General features: G+C 38.2%; 1 protein-coding gene across 1 annotated transcript in view; it reads right to left on the minus strand.

Annotated features, from left to right (window-relative positions):
* Window positions 1-26,894, minus strand: part of SHC4 (SHC adaptor protein 4) — a 129,916-nt gene that overhangs the window by 6,276 nt on the left and 96,746 nt on the right. The window contains exons 8-11 of the mRNA XM_006736807.3: window positions 26,088-26,259; window positions 23,551-23,611; window positions 15,718-15,897; window positions 2,680-2,933 (exon numbers count right to left, since the gene is read on the minus strand). Of these exons, the coding sequence (XP_006736870.1) occupies window positions 2,680-2,933; window positions 15,718-15,897; window positions 23,551-23,611; window positions 26,088-26,259 (667 nt within the window). The remainder of the gene's footprint in view (window positions 1-2,679; window positions 2,934-15,717; window positions 15,898-23,550; window positions 23,612-26,087; window positions 26,260-26,894) is intronic.

The raw sequence follows: 26,894 nt of genomic DNA on the forward strand, positions 1-26,894 counted from the left end.
ATCATGAAAGGGTGTTGAGTTTTGTCAACTGCTTTTTGTTCATCTATTGAGATGACCATATGATTTTTATCTATCATTTTGTTAATGTGGTGTGCCACATCAATTGATTTTCTTTGTTGAACCTTCCTGGCAATCCAGGGATAAATCCCACTTGGTCATGATATATGATCCTTTAATAAACTGTTGAATGTAGTTTGCTAGTATTTTGTTAAGGATTTTTGTATATATGTTCATCAGACATACTGGCCTCTGTTTTCTTTTCTTGTAGTATCTTTTTCTAGTTTTGGCATACGGGTAATGCATGCCTCATAAAATGAATTTTTAACTATTTTTTCCTCATATTTTAAAAAGATTTTATTTATTTGAGAGAGAGAGGGAGAGAACATGCAAGAGAGCACAAGTTGGGGGAGAGGCAGAGGGAGAAGCAGACTCCTCACTGAGCAGGGAGCCCTATGGTGGGGGAGGGCGGATCTCAGGACCCCAAGATCATGACCTGAGCCAAAGGTAGATGCTTAACCAACTGAGCCACCCAGGCACCCCTCCTCTTCATTTTTTTTTAGAAAAGTTTAAGAAGCATTGACATTAATTCTTTAAATGTTTAAAAGAATTTACAAGTGAAACCATTGGGTCCTGGACTTTTTTTTTATTGGACAGTTTTTGATTAGTGATTCAATCTCCTCACTAGTAATTTGTTCAGATTTTCTATTTCTTCATGGTTCAATCTTGGTAGGTTGGATGTTTTTAGGAATTTATCCATTTTTTCTGGGTTATCTAATTTATTGGCATATAATTGTTCTTAATAATCTCTTACAATCATTTAATATAATCATTTAATCATTTAATTTGGCATCAGTTGTAATGTCTCTTCTTTCCATTCTGATTTTATTTGTTTGAATCTTCCCTCTTGCTTTCTTAGCCAATCTAGCTAAAGGTTTTGTCAGTTTTGTGTATCTTTTCAAAACACCAACTTGTAGTTTTGTGGATTTTTCCCATTATTTTTCTATTCCCTTTCATTTATTTCTGCTGTAATCTGAAATATTTCCTTTCTTCTGCTAATTTTGGGTTTAGTTTGTTCTTTTTATAGTTCCTTGAGGTATAAAGTTAGAGTGTTTATTTGAAATCTTTTTTTTTTTTTCAGTGTAGGCATTTATCACCATCAACTTCCTTGATATTCCTTTTGCTGCATCCCATAGTTCTGGTATGTTGTGTTTTCATTTCCATTTGTTTCCAGATATTTTCTAATTTCCCCTTGATCTCTTCTTTGACACTGCTTGTTCAAGAGTGTGTTGTTTAACTCCACCTATTTGTGAACTTTCTCTCTGCCATTAATTTCTAGCTTCATTCCATTGTGATAAGAAAAGATACCTGGTATGATTTCAGTCTTCTTACATCTCCTAAGATCTGTTTTTATGACCTAACATGTGATCCATCCTAGTATTTGTGATCTAACATGTGAATGCTCTGAGTATGCTTGAGAAAAATGTGTATTCTGCTGCTATTGCATGGAATGTTCTGTCTATGTCTGTTAGGTCCACTTGGTCTACACTGTTGTTCAAGTCCTTCTGACTGGACGTTCTATCCATTATTGAAACTGGGGCATTGAAATCTCCCACTATTATTGTGTTACTTTTTCTCCCTTCAGTTCTGTCAATGTTTGTGTCATATATCTCGGTACTCTGATGTTAGGTGCATATACATTTATAATTGTTACATCTTCCTAGTGAATTGATCCTTTTATCACTATATAATGTCCTTCTTTGTCTCTTTTGACAGTTTTTGACTTGAAGTCTATTTTGTCTGATACAAGTATGACCACCCCTGCTCTTGTTTGGTTATCATTTGCATGGAATATCTTTATCCATCCTTTCACTTTCAGACTAGTCATGTCCTTAAATCTAAAGTGAGTCTCTTCTAGACAGCATATACTCAGATCTTGCTTTATATCCATTCAGCTATTCTATATTTTTTGACTGAGGAGCCTAATCCATTTACATTTAAACTAATTAATAGGGAAAGACTATTACCATTTTGTTAACTGTGTTTTATCCAGGATCATTTCTGTCTACAGGCATCCTCTGACTAGCCATACATTTTTTTATTGCCTTAATGCCATTCTTCTGCTCTGTCTGTCCTTGTGCTTCCTTCCCTATGCTCCAAATGTACCTCTTTTAAAATGTTGCTGTCTTTCAAGGTTCATCTTACATGTCAGACCCGGCAAGGCCTTTAGTTTGCCTCAAACACAGCACCCCTCTATCCTGAGAAACACCATAATGCTTTGGTTGAACCATTCTTATGTCATTCATACTTGTGTTATAATTATTTAAGCATCTGTTTTATGAAATTATAGGCTATAAGCACTGTGATAGCAAGGACAATGTATGTGATACTGAACAATGGTCAACTGTGAATCCTTGTACTTCCATGTAGTCGGTATTCACTTAGTTCTCTGAATTGAAGTGAGAAGGGCAGAAAGAGCTGTCCTCTACTTGATCCTTCAGGGTGGCTCCCTCTCAAACCCCTCCACTAGTCCTTAGTTAACACTTCCTGCTCCAGCTAGAGTGTTCAAGAGAAAGGAACCCCTTAGCTTTATCATGCTTCAGTATGAGGGTTTGGACCAATCATTCAGAATAACCTTAATTACAACATCCTGTGAAAACCATAATAAGAAGTCAATAATACCTTGCCTTCAGGATCCACCAGGAGAAGATGCTTTGCCTGGCCTCCCTGTAGTCCACTTAGCACATACTGGCCAGGAGATGTTGCACTCTCTCGAACCAAAAAGTCCCCATCCTTTACCAAGAGGCTCTCTGCTGCCTTCCTGCTCAGCTTGCCATGGTAGCAGTCTTCATTCCGCAGCTGCTGCTTAATATGGGGCAAAGAATGTGAGCTGGCAGGCTGGGCCGTGGCACCTGGCTGAACAGTTTCTGGCGCTTCTAGAGCAAAACATAAATAGAGACACCAGCAAGTTACCTCCTCTTCCATTCATTCATTCAGTACATACAACTTGAGGCCCTACTGTGTGCCATGCACTGTTTAAATAATGCTGCTTCTGGAACAAATGGGGTTTTTGTTTCCAGAACTTGCAACAGGCTTTAATTTAATGGTAGGTCCAAACATTGCCTTTGGCTTCTGTTACCGGGAAAGGCTTGCCCTAGTGCAGGAGTTTTCCTTTCAGATGAGAAATGGAACTGACCCACGAGAACTGCTTTCATAACTGCAGAGAGAGGCACTTTATGTCCCAGAGTCTGTATGTTAAAGAGAAAGAAGCTTATGCAGTACCCAGATCACAGATAACTTCTAAAACATTCCCAAACTCTTTGGAAATGCCTACAGTAACTTCAGACTCTGTCCACTTTTTAGTATTTAGCTTTTTATTTTTAAATCAAATTACTAATGTGCTTCAGAGGTGCTTCTGACCCCAAACTTCAAAGCTATGCTGAACCTCACAGCATTCCTATTAAGTGACCACTCTGGTGTTTGTGTCATTCACCTGCATGGACAAAGCAGAGTTAATCAGGTAAAAGAAGGCAAAACATCAGGGAGACCCTGGTCTGAGGCAGCTCCCCATGGTTCCGCAGAATAAATATTACCTAGATTTGAGGGCAGTGGGGATGAGCAGGTATATCCAGGTGGCACTTAATTGTATTATTGATACTCATAGTGATAATAATTATTGTGTAGTTCCCATTTATCAAGTATGATAGGTACTGCTTAATGCTGTCTACGTATTATCTTGTCTCATTCTCAAAACTAGAAATGGCAAGGAAATGTATTTTAAAGACTAAATGACTTACCCGAAGTCACACTACTAATATGTTATAAATCTGGACTTTGAAATGAGATCTATTTGACTCCAAAGTCCAAGTTCTTAATCACCACCCCCTAAGACCCTTGCCTTGAATGTGAAAATCTTTCAGTTTTCAAAACTGGTCTAACCAGTCTACCTCTGTAGTACCTATAATGGTCCCTAATAGATAGCAAGACTATCAGGATGATATACAGCTATCCAGAAGTAATAACATAAAATTCTTAGGTCTGAATCCACGTAAAAGATGTATGTTTTATATGGCAAATTTACTAGGAAAATAAGCACAGAAATCAGACTTTGTCTTTTTAAATGCAAAGGATCCTCTGCATAGAAACCAGCTTTCATCTTTATAAATGCAAAGGCGTATTTCCACGTCCTTATGCAAGGGTCTCACAAATGAGAAATCCTCTTAACTCTTAAGTTTACAACTTATATGTGACAATCTCATGAAGTTATTGATATAGGCAACCAGGGCCCTGTAGACATAACCCAAGTCTCCATTAATATGTTATAGTTTTGTCTCTACTTAGGAACTTCTCTCTGCATAGCACAATTATGATGCAGCATTCAAAAATATATCTTTTTGAAGATATCTTTAGTCTATATTTAGATGGCTGAAAATATTCGCCTCTACAAACAATCAGATCTATCTACTATTGCCAGGAAAAGGCTGAAGAAATGTGTCCAAATTTGATGAATAATAAATGAAGTTGGCCTTAGTGTTGCGTGCTTTCAGGCGTAACAGAGAACTCTGATAAGTAGCTGTGTATGTTTGTGTGAGAGGGGAAGTGTGTGAGTGGAAGACAGATGTTTGCATGTGTGTGTGTGGGCACATACATTGTAATGCATGATGGCTTCCAGTTTATTCTGAGATAAGGGTGGAGAGCTTTTGGACAAGGACAAAACAAAAGAAAAACAGACATTATATCATCTTGAAAAGAGGCAACAGATCATGGGCCAGCCTGAGGATATGGACAATATTTTCCTAACACAGTTTCCCAAATTCGCACAATAGCAACATACACTGTACTGGGACATTTCAATCATCTCAACATTTACTGAAAATCTAATTTTCCTAAAAGCAGAATATCTGACAGATTTTTAAAAAATTTTTGTTTTAATTTTAAAAGTTAGGCATGCGACTTTTTTAAGATCTGGGAAACACAGAGAAACAAAGAAAATTAATCACCTATGGTCCCATCACCAACTACAACTAGTCTTTAACATTGTGGTGCATTACCTATTATCGACTCCTTTCTTACATAATGTAGACTTTGAGAAAGACAATAATAACTTAAACCTAGTTATTTATATAAAATTGCCCTACAAAATTTAATAAGTTATTGACTTGATATAATTAATAACATCTTTTCTCAGAAGTAGTTGAGGTTAAGGAAGGAACAAGGAAGGCGGCTCTGTATTTAATTGAGACCTAAAAAAGAAAAAAAAGTGATAGGAATCATGGAATAAAGTAATCATGTCATCTTGGAGTTCCTATGGCAACTGAAGACATATTGTTCACAATCCGAAATTCAGGAAAGCTCAAGATAGATATGAATATCCACACCCATAAGCAGCTGATGGGCAAAACCTCAGAGAGGAGGCATATGTCTTACAGGAGAAAAAAATCTGACAAGTAAAATCAGATTAAACAATTACAAGTATTCCCAATGATAAAGAATGAGACATTTAAAGAAACCAATGTGAACTGTGAAGGTAGCATATTGATGCACTCAATTTTTAAAAAGCACATGCAACTGGATATTTTTGGGTAGTAATGATTATATTAGCAAAGGACTGAAAAAAATTAGATGTCCATCAGTAAGGAAATGGTTATATAAACTATGATGTACTCATACAATAGAATACTATAAAACAATTGAAAATAACAAAGCTTTGTTCATCCAACATAGGAGGACATAAATATGTAAAGTGAATATTAACAGACGCAAAGGGAGAAATAGAAAGCAACACAGTAGTAGTAGGGGACTTCAATATCCCATTTTCAACAATAGATAGATCATCCAGACAGTATATCAGTACGGAAACTTTGGACATAAACTATACATTAGACCAGATTGACTCAGCAGACATTTACAAAACATTTCACCCAAAAGCAATAGAATATACATTCTTCTCAAGTGCATATGGGACATTTTCCAGGTTAGATCATATGTTAGGCCACATACAAGCCTTAATAAAGTTTAAAAGAATGAAATAATATCAAGCATCTTTTCTGACCACAATGATATGAAACTAGAAATCAATTTCAAGAAGAAAACTAGGGAATTCACAAATATGTGAAAATTAAACAGCAAATGGGTCAAAGGATAAATCAAAAGATAAACAGAAAATATCTTGAGACAAATGAAAATGAAAATACTACACACCAAAATTTATGGGATGCTATCAAAGGCAGTTTGAGTTCAAGGCAATTAACCCTATATTAAGAAAAAAGAAAGATCTCAAATAAATAACCTAACTATACACTCAAGGCTAATCTAAAATGAACAAACTAAGCCCAAATTTAATAGAAGAAAAAAAATATCCAAGATCAGAGCAGGAATAAATGAAATAGAGAGTAAAAAGACAACACAAAATACTCAATTAAACTAAGATAAATAAAATAAACTTTTAGCTAGACTTACCAAGAAAAAAAAGAGAGGACTCAAGTAAAATTAAAAATGAAAGGGGAGACATTACAAGTGAACCACACAAATACAAAGGATCGTAAGAGACTACTCTGACAATTATATGCCAACAAATTGGATAACCTAGAAAAATGGGTAAATTCCTAAAAACATACAAACTATCAAGACTGAATCATGAAGAAATAGAAAATCTGAACAGATGAATTAGTAGTAAAAAGATTGAATTACTAATCAAAAACCTTCCTGCAAAGAAAAGTCCAGAACCAGATAGCTTCACAGGTGAATTTTACCAAACATTTAAAGAGAAATTAATTCCAATCTTTCTCAAACTCTTCTAAAAAAATAGGAGGTAACACTTCCAAACTCACTTTACAAGGCCAGCATTACCCTGATACCAAAATCAGACAAGGATACAACACAAAAAAATAATAATAAATTACAGGACAATATCCCTGATGAACATAGATGCAAAGTCCTCAACAAAATAGTAGCAAACCAAATTCAACAATACATCAAAAGAAAAGGATCATACACCATGATCAAATGAGATGTATTCTAGGGATGTAGGATCGTTCAACATCCACAAATCAATCAATGTGATACATCACATTAATGAAGGATAAAACCAAATGATCATCTCAAAAGATGCAGAAAAGGCATTTGACAAAATTCAATATCCACTCACGATAAAAGCTCTCAACAAAGTCATTATGATGGAAATGTACCTCTACATAATAAAGGCCATATATGACCAGCCCACAGCTAACATCATGCTCATCAGTGAAAAGCTGAAAGCTTTTCTTCTAAGATTAGGAATAAAAGGATGCCCACTCTCCCCACTTTTATTCAACATAGTATTGGAAGTCCTTGCCAGAGTAATTAGGCAAGAAAAAGAAATAAAAGGAATAAAATTAAAAAATAATAATTAAATTTAAAAATAATAAAATAAAAATAAAAAGAATAAAAGAAATAAAAATTGAATGGGAAGAAGTAAATCTGTTTCTATTTGCAGGTGACATAATATTATATCTAGAAAACCCTAAAGACTCCACCAAAAAAAAAAAAAATTAGAACAAATAAATGAATTCAGTAAAGTTGTAGGATAAAAAGTCAATCTATGAAAATTAGTTGTATTTCTATACACTAATAAACTATCAGAAAAAGAGATTAAGAAAACAATCCCAGTTAAAATAGCATCAAAATTAATAATATACTGGGACACCTGGCTGGCTCAGTCCAAAGAGTATGTGACTCTTGATCTCAGAGTTGTGAGTTCAAGCCCCACATTGGGTGTAGAGATTACTTAAATAAATAAAACTTAAAAAAAAAAATACTTAAGAATAAATTTAAGCAAGGGAGTTAAAGATCTGTACACTGAACATTCTAACATATTGATGAAAAAATTGAAGACAGAAATAAATGGAAAAATAGTCTGTGCTCATAGATTGGAAGAATTAACATTGTTAAAGTATCCATAATACCCAAAACAATGTACAGATTCAATGCAATCCCTATCAAAAATTTCAATGGCATTCTTCACAGAACTAGAACAAACAATACTAAAATTTGTGTGGAACCGTAAAAGGCTTCAAATAGCCAGAGCAAACTTCAGAAAAAAGAACAAAGCTAGAGGCATCATGTTTCCTGATTTTGAACTATATTACAAAGCTATAGTAATCAAAACAGTGTGGTATTGGCACAAAAACAGACACATAGATCAATGAAACAGAATAGAAAGCCCACAAATAAACCCACAGTTATGTGGCCAATTAACTTATGACAAAGGAGCTAAGAACATACAATGGGGAAAGAATAGTGTCTTTACTAGATGATGTTGAGAAAACTTGACAGCCATATGCAAATGAATGAAATTGGACCCCTGTCTTACACCATACACAAAAACCAACTCAAAATGGATTAAAGACTTGAATGTAAGACCTGAACCCATATAACTTCTAGAAGAGAACATAAGGTGTAAGCTCCTTGACATGTCTTGACAATGATTTTTTAGATTTGACACCAAAAGTAAAAGTGACAAGAGCAAAAATAAACAGGTAAGGGGCACATCAGAACAAAAATCTGCACAGCAAAGGAAACCATAAACAAAACAAAAAGGCAACCTATGGAATAGGAGAAAATATTTGCAAATCATTGATCTGATAAGGGGTTAATATCCAAAGAACACATACAACTCAATGGCAAAAAACCCCAAACAATCCAAATAAAAAAATGATCAGAGGAACTGAATAGATATTTTTCTAGAGAAGACATACAAATGGCTAACAGGTACATAAAAAGGTTCTCAACATCACTAATCATCAGAGAAATGCAAATCAAAACCACAATGAAATAACACCTCACACCTGTTAGAATGAATATCATCAAAAAGATGGGAAATAAATGTTGGCAAGGATGTGGAGGAAAAAAAAAAACCCTCATGCACTATTGGTGGGAATGTAAATTGCTGCAGCCACTGTGGAAAATGGTATGGAGGTTCTTCAAAAAATTAAAAGTAGAATATTATATGATGCAGAAATTCCACTTCTTGGTATATATCCAAAGGAAAAAAATCACTATCTCAAAGAGATACCTGTGCCCCCATGTTCACTGCAGCATGATTTATAAAAGCCAAGACATGGCAACAACCTAAATATCCATTGATGGATGAATGGATAAGGGAAATGTGATTGGTTGATTCTACACACACACACACACACACACACACACACACACACACACAATATTATTCAGCCATAAAAAGGTAGGAAATCCTGCCATTTGCAACATGGATGGACCTTGAGGGCATTATGCTAAGTGAAATATGTCAGACAGAGAAAGACAAATACTGCATGATCTCATTTATATGTGTAATAAAAAAAAAAACAAACCTCACAGAAACAGAAAACAGATTGATGACTGCCAAAGGCAGGGAGTGAGGGGTGGGAGAAATGGGTGAAGGTGGTAAAAAGTTAGTCTTTCAGTTATAAGATAAATAGGAATGCGGATATAACTGCACCTATAGTTAACAATACTGTGTTGCATATTTGAAAGTTGCTAAGAGAGTAAATCTTCAAAGTCCTCATCACAAGAAAAGAAATTTTATAACTATGTGAGGTGACGGATGGATACCACACTAAAGTTAGTGTGTTAATTGTTTTGCAATATATACATATATCAAATCACTAGTACAATGTTATATGTCAATTATACCTCAATAAAACTGGAAAAAAGAAAATAAGGATATTACATGCTAATTTGGACAAATGTCTAAAATGGAAGAGTGAAGTAAGCAAGTATAGAAAGAAAATAACTTTATTTTTAAAGGAGATAGATAGATGATAGGTAGGTATATAGATGGATAGATATGCATAAGTAGGTAGACAGGTACTTAACTATGCATTAACATTCTGGTAGTAATCAGAAGAAACTGTTACTATCTAGGAGTTGAATCCAGTATTGAAACTTGAGGAGGTACATTTTGTCTTAGTTTTTATACCGTATTTATTATTTGGATTTCTTCCATGAGCACTTGTGTTACTTTTGAATTTTAAAAAATCTATTTATAGAATAAAAAAAGGTATACAAATGTCAGGATAGTCATATAACTAAGGATAAATTCAGAAGAGGGATTAAATTCATGAGAAAAGTGTTGGGGTTGGGGGACAATCTTCAGTTTTCTGTTGTGGGAAGAAAAGCCAACCCTTCCCCCGCCACATCATGTTAAAATGACTCCATCTCTGATTTGAGAGGACTGTAAGTAGTTAATTCTCTTCATTGATGGTAGTTTTTTTTTTTTTTTTTACAAAGTTGCTACGAATGCTGAATTAGTCAAAACTGAAACACTGTTGCCAGGGTTAGATTCCTCCAAGCCTCAGGTCAGAACATGTTCATCATTTGATCAATACATAACCTTGTTTTATGTGTGTTCCTGTTTAAAGACACCTTATTTCATGTATATTGTTGATTCAAGAACACTGAACTTACAGCCAACGCCTGCCTGAATGAAGCTTATCTAATATGTGGATTTTCTCTATCAGGTACATCACAATCTTCTGCACTTGGGAACAATAGATAGCACTTCCACACAACACTCAGAGACTATTCTAAAGAGCAAAACCATCAACAAATAGCACAAAAATGCAAAATACATGGCACTAAATGGACTGCAAAAGGATACTTCTTTACAATGTGAGAGCTGGAACAGGAAGGCAGAGCATTACCTTGTTTGACCATATATTGTTTATCAGTATGGAATCTTGGGTGTGTGAAAATTATAAAATAGGAATTTATTTGAATTATTGAGGGGAAAAATACATTCACCTCTACAAAGTGTCTAAAAAGTTGGCATAATGTCAATAATAAGTGAAAGTTTGAGATAGTACCCAGAGAAAAATTATTTGTAATATAAAGGAAGAATTGTGTCTATTAAGATATATTACAAAGCCATACTAATTAATATACTGGTATAAAACAGGTAAGTAGGGCAATAAGGCCCAGAAACAGATTCACATACATAGAAAGAATCTAGTCCAATGGAAAGTGACATTAGAAAAAGAGGAGATTATTTAGTCAATGGTGTTTGCAAAATTGGATCACTTACATAGGCAAAATGAAGTTAGACCCCCTACCTCACAGAAAATATAAAGTTCATGTGCAGTAAATATTTTATTATAGAAATAAAACTATAAAGCCAATAGAAGAAAATATAGTACACATTGGATAAAGAAGAGAAAATTTAACCAAGAGTAGAAGGAAAGCATAAAAAAAGATAAAAATGGAAATCAATGAACCAGAAAATAGAAAACAATAGAGAAAATGAAACCAAAACCTGGGTCCTTTAGAAAGATCAATTAAATTCATAAATCTCAAAGAACACTGATCAAGAAGAGAGAACACAAAAATTACCAATAACAGGAAAGAGAGAAGGCATCCTTCAGGCAATAGGAGGATAGTAAAGTAACGTTGTAGGAAATTTCATGAGGAACTGACTCTAAGCAAACAAAGTAGAATCCTACTAGGTTTTTAAAGAAATTACATTGCCAATGAATCACAATCCCTCCTTGTCTATGGCTTTTGGCTTCTAAATTTATCAAGCCCACACCTACAGAAAGTAGGCTGCAAATGTGGTGACGCCCCTAAGAAAGGCGCTTTCTCCAACATGGACTTTAGATGTGTCCACAGAGCATAATGACGGGAACAACCCAAAGGATAAAGCCCAGGCCCACAAATAACAACAGACAAGGAGATTCCGCTCATAAAGCTGAACCCGAGTCCAAGCAAATCATTTTCTTTACTTCCAGCTCAGAGAGGCTTCACAATTCCTGAGCGATGGGATTCAGTTATTGCTATGTACCAGTGACCCCTGTGTGTCTTGCGTGCTTCCCTTTTGTGAACATATGTTTTTTGTTACGGTTATCTTATCCCTCTTTTCAGCACTAATTTTGGGTGTGGGAAGGGACAGACAACTTGGCAAATAATAAGGATCCCCATCCAATCTTGATCAAGAGGACTTCACATCATCCAGATGTCCTGGGCTTTAAGCTGGATGCACTAATTGTATGAGATATTTGCAAGGTCTCCCTTTGGGAGAGGGCAAGTGTGTTCTACGTGAAAAGAACAGCTCATGGATATTTGCAGCATGCAGTTAGTTGTATACCAATATCTGTTCTCCCTTGCATGACATTATAGAGTTCCTAAGTTATAGCTGGGCACATGGCCACCCAGCCAGAACAACTATTCTAGGTCCTTTGAAGCTAGGTATGACCACATATCTAAGCTGTGCTGAGGGCAGGTGAAAAGAAACGATGCCTGCCACTTCTGGGTCCTGTCTTTTCAAGGAATGTATGCACACTCTTCTTGCCTTTCTCTCTTCCTACTGGCTGAATGCTCATGTGATAGTGAGAGCCCAAGCTTGTAGATGAGAGATCAAAGACCTTAGACCAGATTAAAGATCTCAGACCATACTGAAACTCTTAGATCAGAGATGCAACACCTTAGACCAGAGATAGAAGCCAGGTGTTGAGAATCACAAAGCAGTCTGTCTTACCAGTCCTGTACCACCAATCTGTGGGCTACTGGGAAAGTAAACTTTGCTCTTTTTTACACTGTTATATTGAGGGAGTTTCTTTGTTATGACTGCTTATACTGAAACAATAAATTGATACACAAATTAGATCATATCAATGCTAGTAATTTCCTTCTGCCATGTTTGATAAAAATAAAGATTGTGTTGAGCTTTTCTTATAATGGTGGTGTGATAGGATGGATTGAGGAGCCCAGGAGGCATGCTTGAGAGATACTAGGTTCATGTCTCTAGATTTGTTTTTGTTTTGTCTTACTGAACTAAAGGAGGCTAAGTAGGTCTAAAGAAGCTAAAGAGGATGTTGGAGGAAGTAAGGAAAGAAATAGCAGGAAACATTAAGGAGAAAAGGTTAAAAAGTGTATTTAAGACATTTTGCAAAAAAGTATGTATAAAGTTATCCCTATTCCATCTTACTTCATTTTTATTAAATCAACAATATTTATACTTTTGGAGTTGGAATTATTTTTTTTGGAGAGAGCAATAGTAGCAAGAAGCCCAGGAGGGCTATGGTACATTATAGCCTAGTAGGAAGTAAAATAAAGAGTGAAAAAGTACCAGAAGCCTAAATTATTAAACATGTTGCCATCAATGCAGGGAGAGGCAAAAGGATGAAGAAAGAAGGCTGAAATCAGTGAAAACACATTTTGACAGTACAATTTTGGACAAAACTGTCTTTATTTACTTTCAACTAATGACAGGAATGTTAGTATAGGTTGATTTTTACCTTGAGTTGTCTATGGCAAAAGGCAACGTTTCTTTGCTTAAATTATACAGATTTTTTCCCCCTATGCTGTGCCTTTTATTCCCATGACTTATTCATTCCATAACTGGAGGCCTGTATCTCCCACTCTCCTCCACCCATTTTGCCATCCCCTCAACCCTCTCCCCTCTGGCAACCATCAGTTTTTTCCCTTGTATTTATAGGTCTGATTCTGCTCTTTGTTTGTCTATTCATTTGCTTTCTTTTTAGATTCCACATATGAGTGAAATCATACAGCATTTGTCTTTCTCAGTCTGACTTATTTCTGACTAATACTGTCAAGGTCCATCCATGTTGTTGCAAATGGCACACTCCCATCCTTTTTTTATGGTTGTGTAATATTCCATAACACACACACACACACACACACACACACCATATCTTCCTTATCTATTCGTCTATCAATGGACACTTAGGTTGCTTCCATATCCTGGCTGAGTTATAAAGATTTTTAACATTAGAGACCTGTTTATAAAGGAATTGCAGTTATGAATCAATGAATATCCCAGATCACCTAATTTGGGCCACCCACTAAATGAGTTTTCTAATAATTCATTGTTGCTTTGAAAAGTCCATGAAATGGAAGCTATCAAGTATATATTCTTAGCAAGTTACTTTTAATACCTGAGTTCTAGAAACTTTTTTCAAAAAACTGTCTCTCCAACAAATATTGCCTTATCCACACTGGTCACTGTACACTGAACAGTTAAGTTCCTTGCAGAAATATGAATTGACTGCATATCCCATCATCCATGATACAAGATACCGTCTGTGATGAACACGGAGATGCACTACCCCTGTAACTCTTCAGTGAAGGACCAAGTCCCCAGATGTCATCAGACAGCCTGCAGATGACTGCTCCTTCAGGGTCTGCCTCACCTGCAGAGAGCTGCCTTGCCCAAAGGCTTGCCCTTCCTCACACAGCCTATACCTAAAGACTGAGACAAGTGGGATAAAAGGCCAGCCCTTTGGGCCCAGTGTGGGACAACTAGGATGGGCCCCACATACTCTCAATAGGGTTAGCTGAGGCTCTGTCAGGCCTGCTGCTCCCTCTGGCCAAGCCTACTTCTTCCCCCTCCCTTTCTGATAGTGATCCCAATAAAGACCCCTCCCCCACATGCCAAAGCCCCATCTCAGTGTTTGCTTCCAGAGAATCCAACCGGGTTGTTTGGGTGCCAAGACTGATCTTAGAATGCTTACAAGAGGATGGCTCACTTGTCACGTGGCTGGGCAATGAGGACCTTTGTTTCTTAGTTTAGGAGTTAAGGTGGTCTGGTGAAGCCCCAGGCTCAGCAAAATCTCCTTCTAAATTTCATCTTGTCATTGCTCACACCAGCTGGAAAGTTGCCCTTGGCAGTCTGGAGAGACTTCCTCGGCTAGCAAAAGGACTTTTTGAATGATTGGCTCTCCGTCTTTGGAGTGAACCAAATTTGGCTCACCCAAATTTGAACCCAACAGACTTTAATATTTTATAAAAAGCATTTTTTGGCTTACTTATTTTTTAATTGATTGTAGGCTTTTGGTTTGTTTTGCTTTTATTTATTTATGTTCCTGTTTATGTATTTACCCCTGGAAGCAATTTAGCAGGAAAATGATATTTGTCTTACTGTATTTTACTCAGAGTATATGGCTGAAGAAAGGAGCCATTTTATTTTAATGCTGTATAGATGACTCACCAAGAAGTTTTGAAATGAATAAAATTAAAACCATCACTAAGCAGAGCCAAGTAATGGTCACTGTTCCTCATGCAAGCCAACAAATTCAAAATTATCTCCTGGCTTTGACAGTCCTTCCTTCAGCAAAAGCACACAGCAGAAACAAAAAGTTGGGAGCCATTAAAGTATCTGAAAAGATTATTCAAAATCAAAGTCGCAAAACCTTGAAATCCATAACATCTCCACAATTAGTAAGAAAGAATCATTTTCGTTCCCTGAAAATGAGGCCAATGAAATAGCCTTCCTGAAAATGAGAGACAATGTGGTGAGTTCATCAGTGGCCCCCGTACATTCAATTACTGATCCCTAGTCTCTGTGAATGTGACTTCATCTGAAAAAAAGGGTCTTTGCAGTGTAATTAAGTTAAGGATCTCAAGATGAGATCTTCCTGGATTTAGGGCCGACCTAGAAGAGAAAGGTATTGTCTTGGAAGACACAGGAGAGAGAGGTTTGAGACATAGAGGTTGAAGGCCATGTGAAGACTGAGGCAGAGACTGATGTGTCTATAGGCCAAGGAACACCAAGAATTGCCAACCAGAAGCTACGAGAGAGGCATGGAATGGATCCTCCTCCAGAGCCTCCAGAAGGAACCACTCCAGAACTGTGAGGGAATAAATTTCTGTTGCCTCAAGACATCCGGTTTGTGGTAACTTGTTACAGGAGCCACAGGAAGCTAATACAGACGGTGAGCAGCTACTTACTTTCACGGTGCCATGGGCTCCCCAGGGGGTGAGCTGAGCTTTGATTTGGGGCAGAGCCAAGTGTACTTTGAAGAGCCTGTGTATTTATGTAGCAGGGGTCATTGAAGAAATCCACTCGACAGGTGTGCTTCATTAATGAGGCATCTCGATGGGACTGCACTCCTCTCTCCAGTGTATTACCTGCAGTGATTAATGATCAACGTATCATACTTTTACCTTGTAAACAGTAAGTAAAATCATGTTTGAGTCTAGAACTGATAGGAAGAGCCACCCCCATCCTATACAGATTTGAATACTGACTTCTAGATTTGACCTGTAAAAACAAGATAAGCACCAGGCTTTGAGAGAAAGCACCCTTTCCTTGGCCTCCCAGACTCTCCCTGCCGGCCCCTCAGCTGACCCACTGCTTCAACACCAGACAGGAAACAAACCAGGAAGACCCGAGAGGAACGGCGAGAGAAAAAAAAAGAGACAACTGTCCAGCAAACAACACAAACCTGCACTTAACACTGCTCAGGGCTGCGGTCCAGGAACCGAGAAAACACGTGTGCCATACAGAACTTGAATATCTATTATTTAAACTGCGTTTTTAAAAAGATTTTTATATATTTCTCTATTTATTTGAGAGAGAGAGAGCAAGCAGGGGGAGAGGGACAAGTGGACTCTGCACTGAGTGCAGAGCGCAATGTGGGGCTCAAGCTCTCGACCCTGAGATCATGACCTGAGCTGAAACCAAGAGTCGGACGCTTAACCCACCGAGCCACCCAGGCACCCCACTTTTTTTTAGAGAGATAGCATGCACACACGAGCTGGGGTGGGAGGGGCAGAGGGAGAGAATCTTAAGCAGGCTCCACACCCACTGTGAAGCCCAATATGGGCCTCAATCTCACGACCTGAGATCATAATCTGAGCCAAAATCAAGAGTTGGATGCCGAAACGACTGAGCCACTCAGACGCCCCTAAACTGCTTTTCAAAAGCCTCATTACTTAAATTACTAAGAACGGAAAGTCTGTCTTCTCTCTATGCCCAAAGTTTTGTTTTGCCAAGCTCAGCCTCAAACCACCTGTTGATGTTTATTCTGGTATTCAACGGAAAGAACTCACCCCTCGGGTAATCTCCTTCTTCCCTCTTACTCTTCCCTCCTCTTCCAGTCTATGCTATACACGGTGGCCAAAATGATCTTTTTACTGAAATCTGATCATATTTTCCAGTGGTTTAAAAACCCCCTAACTGCCTCCCATTGCTCTTTGGATAAAACTCAAACTCTTCAACAAGCCCCAAGCCCTGGTTCCGCCTACCCAGCTTCCCTTGTACCCCCGTGCCCCTCAGGCACATTGACCTTCTTGAAGGACAGTCTCCACCGTAAGGCCATCTTCTCTGATTGACATGCTCTTCCCACTCTCCTCCATGACTCTCCCTCTTCAGGTGTCAGTTTAAACATCTCTTTTCTCAATAGAGCCTTCTCTGACATTCTCAGACTACACTAAGTCTCTCCACTTTCCTAGAAGTTTATTCTTCACCTTCGGAGACCTTTTCACAAGAGTAATTAATTTTACTATGTCATTTTGTTTAATGCCTGAGCTGCATCTAGACTGCATGTTCCATGAAGGTAGGGAGCGGTCCTGTCTCCTAGCACACACCCAGCACGTAAGATGACAACAAATAGTTACTGAATGAATGGATGCTAGCACCATATTTCACTACCTAATGGTGTGAGGTATTTTGTACCATCCTGATGGTTCTGTCCTCAGAATGCCAGGACAGAATGTTTTTGCTTTTCTGTTTAAACAAGTACATTTATATTTTTGGCCGTATGTGCTACAAGATTCCTACGAGGCTGACCTGAAGTGGCGACACTGACATTCCATTGTTTTACCATAAAACATCAGTCCTTTTATTGTCTCCGTCATTAGACCCCTTTAATGTGGCCCCAAAAGGACCAACTTTATATTGGATTTCACATCATGATGAATAGTGCTATAATTCTTATAATATAAAATACAGAAACTCAAGGGTACACCAAATAGGGGAAGCCCAGTCAGAAGACTACAGCCTTGCTACCTCCTCCTTCTTTTCTCTTGGTCTGCCAGCTATTGGGCATCATGCTGTCCCCCATCACACTCCGTATGTGGGATATCCTGAGGGAGGCATGGGATTTCTAAAGAAGGACAGGGGGTCAGGGCACCTCACTTCTTTGCTGCATTTTACAACACATGACAGCCTCCTCCATTTGCTTGGTTACATGGATTTATGAATTATATTATCTAGTTTAAACTAAACTTACTTTTGTAAATGGATAAGTGGCTAAAAGATCACTGCAAATAAATCAAAGATTTAAGATCATTCTTTTATTACAAACTCTTCCTCAGTTGCCTTATGAGCTTATAAATAAGAATGATCTAATTAGATCAGAACTTTGGCCTCCCAGAAGTTAAAATGATTAAGATTCAAAATGTGGATTTATGTTTATTTTCTTTGTCAGTAAATGCTCTAAATGTATCCTGGGACACATTATCCCAATATACATCCCAGTGTACATCCCAGTATACACTTAGATATTATCTTGAGATATTGAGATATTATCTAATGATAGTATTCAGCCACTATAATTAGCAAGACATTTTTTAAATGTCTTTATTATCATTAACTCTAACTTTGAAATTGTCTGTTTTGGGTGTGTGTTATAATACATGCATAACATATTAGCATAATTTTATTAACATATTAACATATTTAACATAACATATTAACATTTTCTATGAATGTCAGCAAGACATTTTTTTAAATTTTATTTTATTATGTTAATCACCATACATTACCTCATTAGTTTTTGATGTAGTGTTCCATGATTCACTGTTTGCGTATAACACCCAGTGCTCCATGCAGTACGTGCTCTCCTTAATACCCATCACCAGGCTAACCCATCCCCGCACCCAACTCCTCTCTAAAACCCTCAGTTTGTTTCTCAGGGCCCATAGTCTCTCATGGTTCGAGCAAGACATTTTAAAATGTCTTTATTAATTAACTCTAACTTTGAAATGCTCAATTTTTGTGTGTTATAAGACATGCATAACATATTAGCATATATATATAACTTATATGTGATTGAATTATCACTTATTTAGGAGTGTCTGCTGATAAAAATTTACTGAAAGTAGACTATGCTCAAAAGTGTTTGTAAGAGGTCTGCTTCTAAATTAACATGGACCTGAGTTCAAATCCCTGTGATACTTCTTACTGTTGGTGTGGCCTGGAGCAAGTTACTTAATGTCTCTAAGTGTCAGTTTTCATATCTGTAAAATGGGGGTGCCTAGCTTAAAATATGGTTGTGTGGATAAATGAAAGAATGTGGGTGAGAAACTCACTGAGAATAGTGCCTGCTTAATAGATAATAGCTGCTCAGTTACCTATTTATTCATTGATGCTGGGGCTCTGCACATGGTTCTTATCTCCTGCCATCCCTTTCTGTACCTAATCCCTATTTGTCCTTTATGATTCTGTTCTGAATCCACCTCCTTCAAGAAGCCTTTCTCTTAGTCCCTCCCTCCCCCAGGCTGGGTCAGGTACCACTCCATAACATAATGTAGGTATCTGTTTCCTTGTCTGTCTGTCTTCCCCTTGAGACTGCAAATTCCTCGAGTCCTTGAAAAGAGACTAGAACCCATTTATCTGTGATTTTTCTGCATCTTCAATGCCTGGTGTGAAGCAGGTGCTCAAAAGAAAAATGTTTGTCAGCAGAATGAACAGATGCTGAATGTCTACCTGGTTTTCCTTTCTCAGCACTATGTTCTGAATCAACCTTTAGCACGGGGCATTGACTCATCTGCCCCTTAGAGAGCATGGCATGAGCTGACCACATCAGGTTTACCATTCCACAGGATTACACAAAAGCATTCATATCTTGCCCAGTCTCTCTTGAAAACGACTATTCCTTTTCTTCAACTGCACTATTATATTTAACTCAGCAATGTTGTCTTAAAAAATATATATGTACTTCACTCTATACACAAATTTAAAATCTTTCTTGGGTCAAGTGTGTGGATGACAAGAGCTTAACCACATATGCCAGCCATTATGCATTCCAAAATTTCTTTCTGCCAACTATTACTCCAAGAACCTATGCAACCTGCCAAAGAGAAGATTGGTGGCAGAAAACAAATACACGGTGTACACAGTGTATATACTTTAAGTACCAAAGTTTTTAAGTGCAAACCTTTAGGGTTTGTGGGAATTTAATGTCTTTTTGATTAAAAGTATCTTATTTCCATTTTAACTTGAGGGTCAGGAAAACATTATTCTGTTTTGCTAATTAATTTTTTCCATAAGGGAATTTAATAGTAGGGATAGACTTCTTTTATAAGTCTGGTGATAAATATAATTAACTTCTTCAACAAACAGAAGCCTATTGCAGTATTTACAATATACTGGAATTCAAGTTTTAAGTCAGTATTTGAATAAATAAATGTCTTGGGAGGAAAAAAGCCAAACCTTATTGAAAATATTTGTATAGGTGTCTCTCAAATGCTTATGTATAAATCTCTAGGAAAAGCCATAAAATACTTGTATTTGCTATTCTGGCAACTGCTATTAATTTGCTCACTGGTCAAGAATTTCAGAATAGTTTTTAAACATAGGCCCAAGTAGTCACAGGCAGGCCCCAAGCTAGCAACACCTGATTTCTGGGTATCTGTGAATGAATGGACACCATAGTAGCAAAGTCCTTCCTACCACAATAGGAGTGGCCTTAATTATTGTGGCCCCTGGAGCAGGGGTTGAGCTCTTCTATCCCTCTATGGTCTTAGTGGCTGAGGTCTAGGGAGATGGCTTCCTAGCATTCTGGCTCCTCACTGGAACTTAGAACCTGCTTTTCTAAGGAAACAATGTTGTAGCTCTATGATTTTCAGGGGGAAAAAGTATCCAGCTGGAGGACTTTTTCCAAACTACAAAAACCATCTCTCACCTCCCCAAGATTCTGAAAGGTTCCCAGTTACAAACTGTTAGCTCAAGGCCACCACAAGGAAGGTAGCTCTGTATTGGTTCCAGGCTATCCTACAGTTGGAGTGCAACTGAAGAACAGGCACTTGCAATAGAATCTTCTATCATTGTATCTGTCATTCCAAAATATACATTTAAGCTCTAGTACAAGCAAACCAGAATACAAGAACATGGTGCACTTGTCTAGGAGATAGCCATCATGGCTAAAATTAATTCTGGAATTAACTAATTCTGGAAAAGTATATTCCAGGCTCCAAATAAAGTCTGTTCGTAAGTTTGGATCTGCTTATATTGGCTTAAGGCATATATATACCATGAAAGAATAAGGGGTTACATTGTTTGTTGGGTTTGAAGGAGAATTAAAATCAAGATAAACAGAAACAATAAATCGGATTCTATGACAAGGTTACACTTACAAAAAGAAATATCTTGAATAAGATTGAGACAGTACCTCTATATCCATTAATTCCTCCATAAATGTATGTTTTGGGGTTCTTGATGGGAAAAAAGGAGACCATACTCCTTTTCTCCAATGGTCGTGTTGTGATTTAGCATATGTTACATCATTCTAGGAAGGTCGAGGGTTTTCCTTCAGTGAGTTCCCTTCAGAAGCCAAGTGACTGAGGACAGGAGGATGTGCCACGATGACTATTTAATGGAAAGGAGGAGGATGAGCTGGGAGAGAGGGATTTGTATAGGACCCAAAATTCTGGAGTTCCTTAGGACTCTATCTAGGTCCAAGACTCTCTCTCTCCCCTGTCCTCTCTCTGCAGTGATCTAGGAAGCGGTCCCACCACACCAGGAATTCTGGTTCCCATTTATACTTTTCTCTCTCTCTCTCTCCCTCTCTCGCCCCTCCTTCCCCATTTCCTTCTCTGTGCCTGGATAATTCCCACTAATCCCTCGGGTCCTGGTTTGGTTGTTTGCTAGTAGAAAGTTTAGGGAGACCCTCTATAGCCCCTCAGATCAAGTTAGGTTTCCTTGTTATTTGTTCTCATGACATGTTGGGCTTTGAAACAGTCATCCTATTTGTAAGCATTTGCTTAAGGTGTGTCTTCCTCCTTAAACTGCAAACAACATGAGTACTGGTTGTGATTCCATTCCTACTTCCTTGCGTAGTGCCAGATCCACAGGAGGTCCTCGTAAATAGCCACTGAGTGAAGTGTTGTATAAATGAAGAATATAGAATGAGATGAAACAGGATGTAGAGATATTTCCAAGTGAGCTTCAACACAGGTAGGAAATGACTGTAATACTGGGCATATGTGGTATGTTCCTAACTATTAAATCCTTAGGTTAGGGATTTCCGACTAAGGGAAAGGAGGGAGGGAGGAATATAGCTCCTAGGGAGCATAGTTGTAAAAAGACATTTACACTTCCCATTAATTTAATTTGTTTTAGTCATATTATTAAAAGTTAGGTTAAAGTTGTAAATAACTTTAAAGAATGGCAGAGAATTTTAATATCTATCAAAAAGAACCATATTTTTAAAGAATTAACAATACTGTCTTAACTCACTACTCCTATTATTTTTGCACAGTGGAGAAAGATAGCAATCATAGCTGTACCTAAAATGATAAATTTTCGGGAGCGCCTGGGTGGCTCAGATGGTTGAGCGTCCGCCTTCGGCTCAGGTCGTGGTCCCGGGGTCCCGGGATCGAGTCCCACATCAGGCTCTTGACTCAGTGGGAAGCCTGCTTCTCCCTCTCCCTCTGCCTCTCCCCCTGCTCATGCACTTCTCTCTCTGTCTCAAATGAATAAATAAAATCTTAAAAAAATATATTTTAAAATGATAAATTTTCATGTATCCCCCTTGTATAGGAAATAATAAAATTAGGGGAGCCTGGGTGGCTCAGTCAGTTAAGCGTCCGACTCTTGATTTCAGCTCAGGTCAGGATCTCAGGGTTCTGAGATGGAGCCCTGCATTAGGCTCCACGCTGGGCAGAGCTTGCTTGGGATTCTCTCTCTCTCTCTCTCCCTCTGCCCCCATCTCTCCACTCTCTCTTTCTCTCAAATAATAATAAAATTAATAGATTACATTGGCATAATTCCATGAGAAGTATAAAAGTATCTTTAGAAGCGACTACCTTCTAGGTGGCAAGTTCCTGCTAATTTAATTTGAGTCCCTAAGTGTGGTTATCCAACTTTATCCTCCACCCTATTACTTATACCATCCAATTCTCTCACCCTCTAATGCTACAAAACTTTGCTTCCCAAAGAAATAAGTACTTTCAACAATTTATAAGAATTAAATGACTAACTAGCAGTATAACCTCATGAAAACATATTTCCAATCTGATGGTTGACGTTCTACATTTGTATTGTGGAAAAGTTGTGCCCAACATCAATTATCACCGGCAGTAATAAGACACTTAATGCCCTGGAAAGTGTGGGCTACATGGGCCCCTAATTGGGACTCTCATATTTCAGATTTCTTTTTGTTTTCTGCTTAAGGATTTTATCTTAATCCTAATGGATTTGACACGCATCAATTTTCATATTAGCTTAAGGTCTGATCTTCTTTGAAGTGGAACTCCCTTGAGTTGTAAGCAGAGAAAGCAGTTTTCCCGGAAGACTTTTCATGACGTGACAGCCGTGCAAGACCTCCTAAGGTATGATGGTGTGGTAGAGCACAGAAGTGCGAGGCAAAACCAAACTACACACATGTGGTAATTCTGGGCCTCTCAGAGCGTGGGAAGCCTGCAGCCGAAGCATTATGTGTTTGGTTATATACACCCGCCTTCCCCATGAAGTCTTTAAGAGCCAGGGCCGCACACAATCATACGACTTGCAAGGGATAAGGACAGTGGCAGATGGGGAAGGACAATTGTACTTACCTGTTGCCTGGCTTTGTTCTAAACAGTTCTCGTATACACTGCTACACTTGGAGTTTCCAGGCTGCGCAAACAACAAATTGTGAAACACTTACAAATGTGGTATACAGTCATACTTTCAAAAAACAAACAGAACACTAGTAATGCTCCCGGCAGAATATGGCAGACAACTTCACTTTCTGACACAGGAAGTGTCTGACAGGAAACTGGGATTTTGGGTGGGGAGCAGAGACTCCTGTGATAGTGCATTGGTTGGGGGCTGCAGAGGTGGGTTTGAAGGGGGAGAGTCATAAAGGCTGTCAATATAAGGCCTATAGCCTTAGGGTTACTGCTTTTGCTTGGGAGGTCCTATTCCAGGACTCAATCCAAGTCTCAGCCAGAAAGTGTGATTTCCAGGACACTTGTATAAACACTCAGTATTTAGCAAACCCTTATCTAACAGAGACAGATTGGAGCCCTACTCTACTGAGGTTTATGCCAGGCTCACTTTTCATCCTTGAAAGTCTCATCCATCAAAGGATTGCAATGATCCCAAAGATGATAGATAGATAGATAGATAGATAGATAGATGTCTTCAATAATGGAATGAGATCACTGATGCCTTTGAAAAGGGCAATATCTATCCTTCAGAAGGATTAATCTGGCAGTACCATACAGAAGGGTTTGGGGGAATGAAACTGGAGACAAGGAAGGGGTTTTCAGAATCATGTGAGCAAGTGAGGACCAGAACTTAGAAAGGTGCAATAGAAATGTGAGAGGTTGGGTAGATTCAAAAGGTTTCGTGGTAGACTCCTAGGTCTTGAAGACTGAGTTGATATGGAGCCCAGAGTGTGAGAAAAACAAAAGACTGCAGATTAATGAAAGAATAGCAGTGCCATTAATAAACATGAGTAAATCAGTAGAGGATTGTGCTTTGGAGTCAAGGAGAAAATGCTGAGTTCAATCCTAACACAAGCAATGTAATGCTTATGGCATTATAGCTGGAGAAATAGGTAATGGCTGAAAACAGAGAAGCTGGAGGAGTTTGTACACAGATGTTCTGCCAGAAGAGAAACCAAGGGCAAGGCCAAAGACAGAGAAAGGGTGGTAAGGGCAAGGGCTTGGGTTTGCAGGGGAGGGAGTGGAAGAAAATAAGATATAAAGGAAAGATATTATAGCAGCATTATCAACAACAGCCAAACTATGGAGAGAGCCTAAATGTCCATCAACTGATAGAATGGATAAAGAAGATGTGGTAGACATGGATGGAGCCAGAGAGCCATAGTGTATTATGCTAAGTGAAATAAGTCAGTCAGAGAAAAACAAATCCCATATGATCTCACTTACATGTGGAATTTAAGAAAGAAATCAGATGAACATATGGGAAGGGGGGAAGAAAGGAAAGAGGGAAACGAGCCATAAGTGACTCTTAATAACAGAGGACATACTCTTGGTTGATGGAGGGTGGTGGGTGGGGGATGGGCTAGATGGGTGATGGGTATTAAGGAGGACACTTGCTGTGATGAGCACTGGGTGTTGTATGTAAGTGATGGATCACTGAATTCTAGTCCAGAAACCAGTATTGCACTATATATTAACTAGCAAAATTTAAACTTAAAAAAAGATACTAAAAAAAAGAAAAATGTAACTTACTTTGAAACACACCAAAAATAAGATGTGTTGATGGATGATAGACAGCTACACAGGATGACAGGGCAAATTTAGTGAAATATTAATTGTAGTTAATTGTAGACTCTAGATGGTGAGTGTATGAGTGTTCACTGCGTAATTCTTTCAACTTTTCTGGAAGAATAGAACTGCTTTAGAAGATAACAGAAGATGTCTAAAAAAAAAAAAGGAAGAGGCAGATTGTAGACAGATTCAGAGTATTGAAGAAGAAAACTGATTTAGCAATTGAACCATCGGTGACCAAAAAACCATTGGTGACCACTATAAAAGTCATTTCAAGCAGTCAAGCAGAATTCAGATCTTAGAAATGTAGTGCTGATGTGAAAACTGGGATAGAGACAATGTTTTCTAGAAGTTTGTGGGGTAAAAGGAAGATGAGAAGGGGGTAAGACATTACGAGTTGTTTGGAGGAGTCCAAATTTATTTGCAGACGGAAGAGAGATAACTGGTAGACAAACAGAAAATAAAGACTGAGACAGGGGTTGATGGACAGAACCAGGGCAGAGGGTTGGCAGGAGGGGATGGGGTCAGGAGCTCAGGGGCAGGATTGGCTGTGAAGGCAGCAGCTAAGGATGAGCAGCAAGGAGAACAGAAGGCTGGAGACGGGGAAGGGTGATGTTGAGCATCCCATGTTGGCCAGCCCTGGTCTTCCCAGCGAAGGGAGACGTGAAGTCATCCACGTAGGCTGAGGTTCGGGGATTCAGAGTGAAAATGATCTAGTGCAGGCTCCGACAATGATTCATTCTCTGGCTCTGTACTGAGGGAGATGATACTTTCTCTAAACCAGCATTTGGAAACTCTTAAATTAAACTCTCCAGGGGCAAGGACAGAATCACATCGCTAAGTTCCGGTAATAATAAAACATCACTCACCAAATAGCACAACTTCTCACACCGTATGGGGCAGTAAGCCGTTTGTTCTGTGGCTTGGACTTTGATCCGCACATCGGAAACACCCCCCGCAGGTGGCTGCTTCCCGGGGATTTCATTGTAGTACTCGTGGTCTTCTCTCTCCTCCACGGGACCATCAGCGGGCACCTCCTCACTGTAAGGTGAAAAAGAATCCCCAAGAGGCTGGGTGGGAATTCAAATACTACAGGGGAGGTAGAGGGATCACAACCATGCAAATCATCCCGAAAAACTTTGCACTGGTGTTTTAAGTTTATAGCTGTTCTTAAGTGATGTCAAACATCTGGATGGAAGCAACCAGATGGTTGTTTAGCTTTCCATAGACAAAGTAAGCTAAGCCAACAAAAAGTGCCAAGGGTGATGCTTTTGTGTCTCCTCCCAGTGATTAAGAAACACACACACACACACACATATACATATATGAACTCTCTAAATGTAAGTCATTTTTGTCAGTAGGGTATAAAAATAAAGTTTTCCTGAGTATCTTCAGCATGCTTTGATTGCACCATTTTGGAAATGTTTTGTTAAAAAAAAATTTAGATATTGGGCAGAAGGCCTGGCCCAGTTTATTAAACCAAGATGAAAAAAGTAAGAGCTCTGGCCAGCTATCTTGTCTGCACAGATCTGGAGGAGTATACGGGAATCATAAAGAAATATTAGAACCATATGTGGCAAGTGGGTAGATTTATGTAAACATGCATTGTTTTAAAAATTGAAACAGGACAAAAAAACAAACAACTTTTCTTCCAAACTGGAATTAGTAGAAGTTTC

Source organism: Leptonychotes weddellii, chromosome 9 (assembly GCF_054177405.1).
Source record: "Leptonychotes weddellii isolate Sample4059 chromosome 9, ASM5417740v2, whole genome shotgun sequence".
In the NCBI taxonomy this organism is placed as follows: Eukaryota; Metazoa; Chordata; class Mammalia; order Carnivora; family Phocidae; genus Leptonychotes; species Leptonychotes weddellii.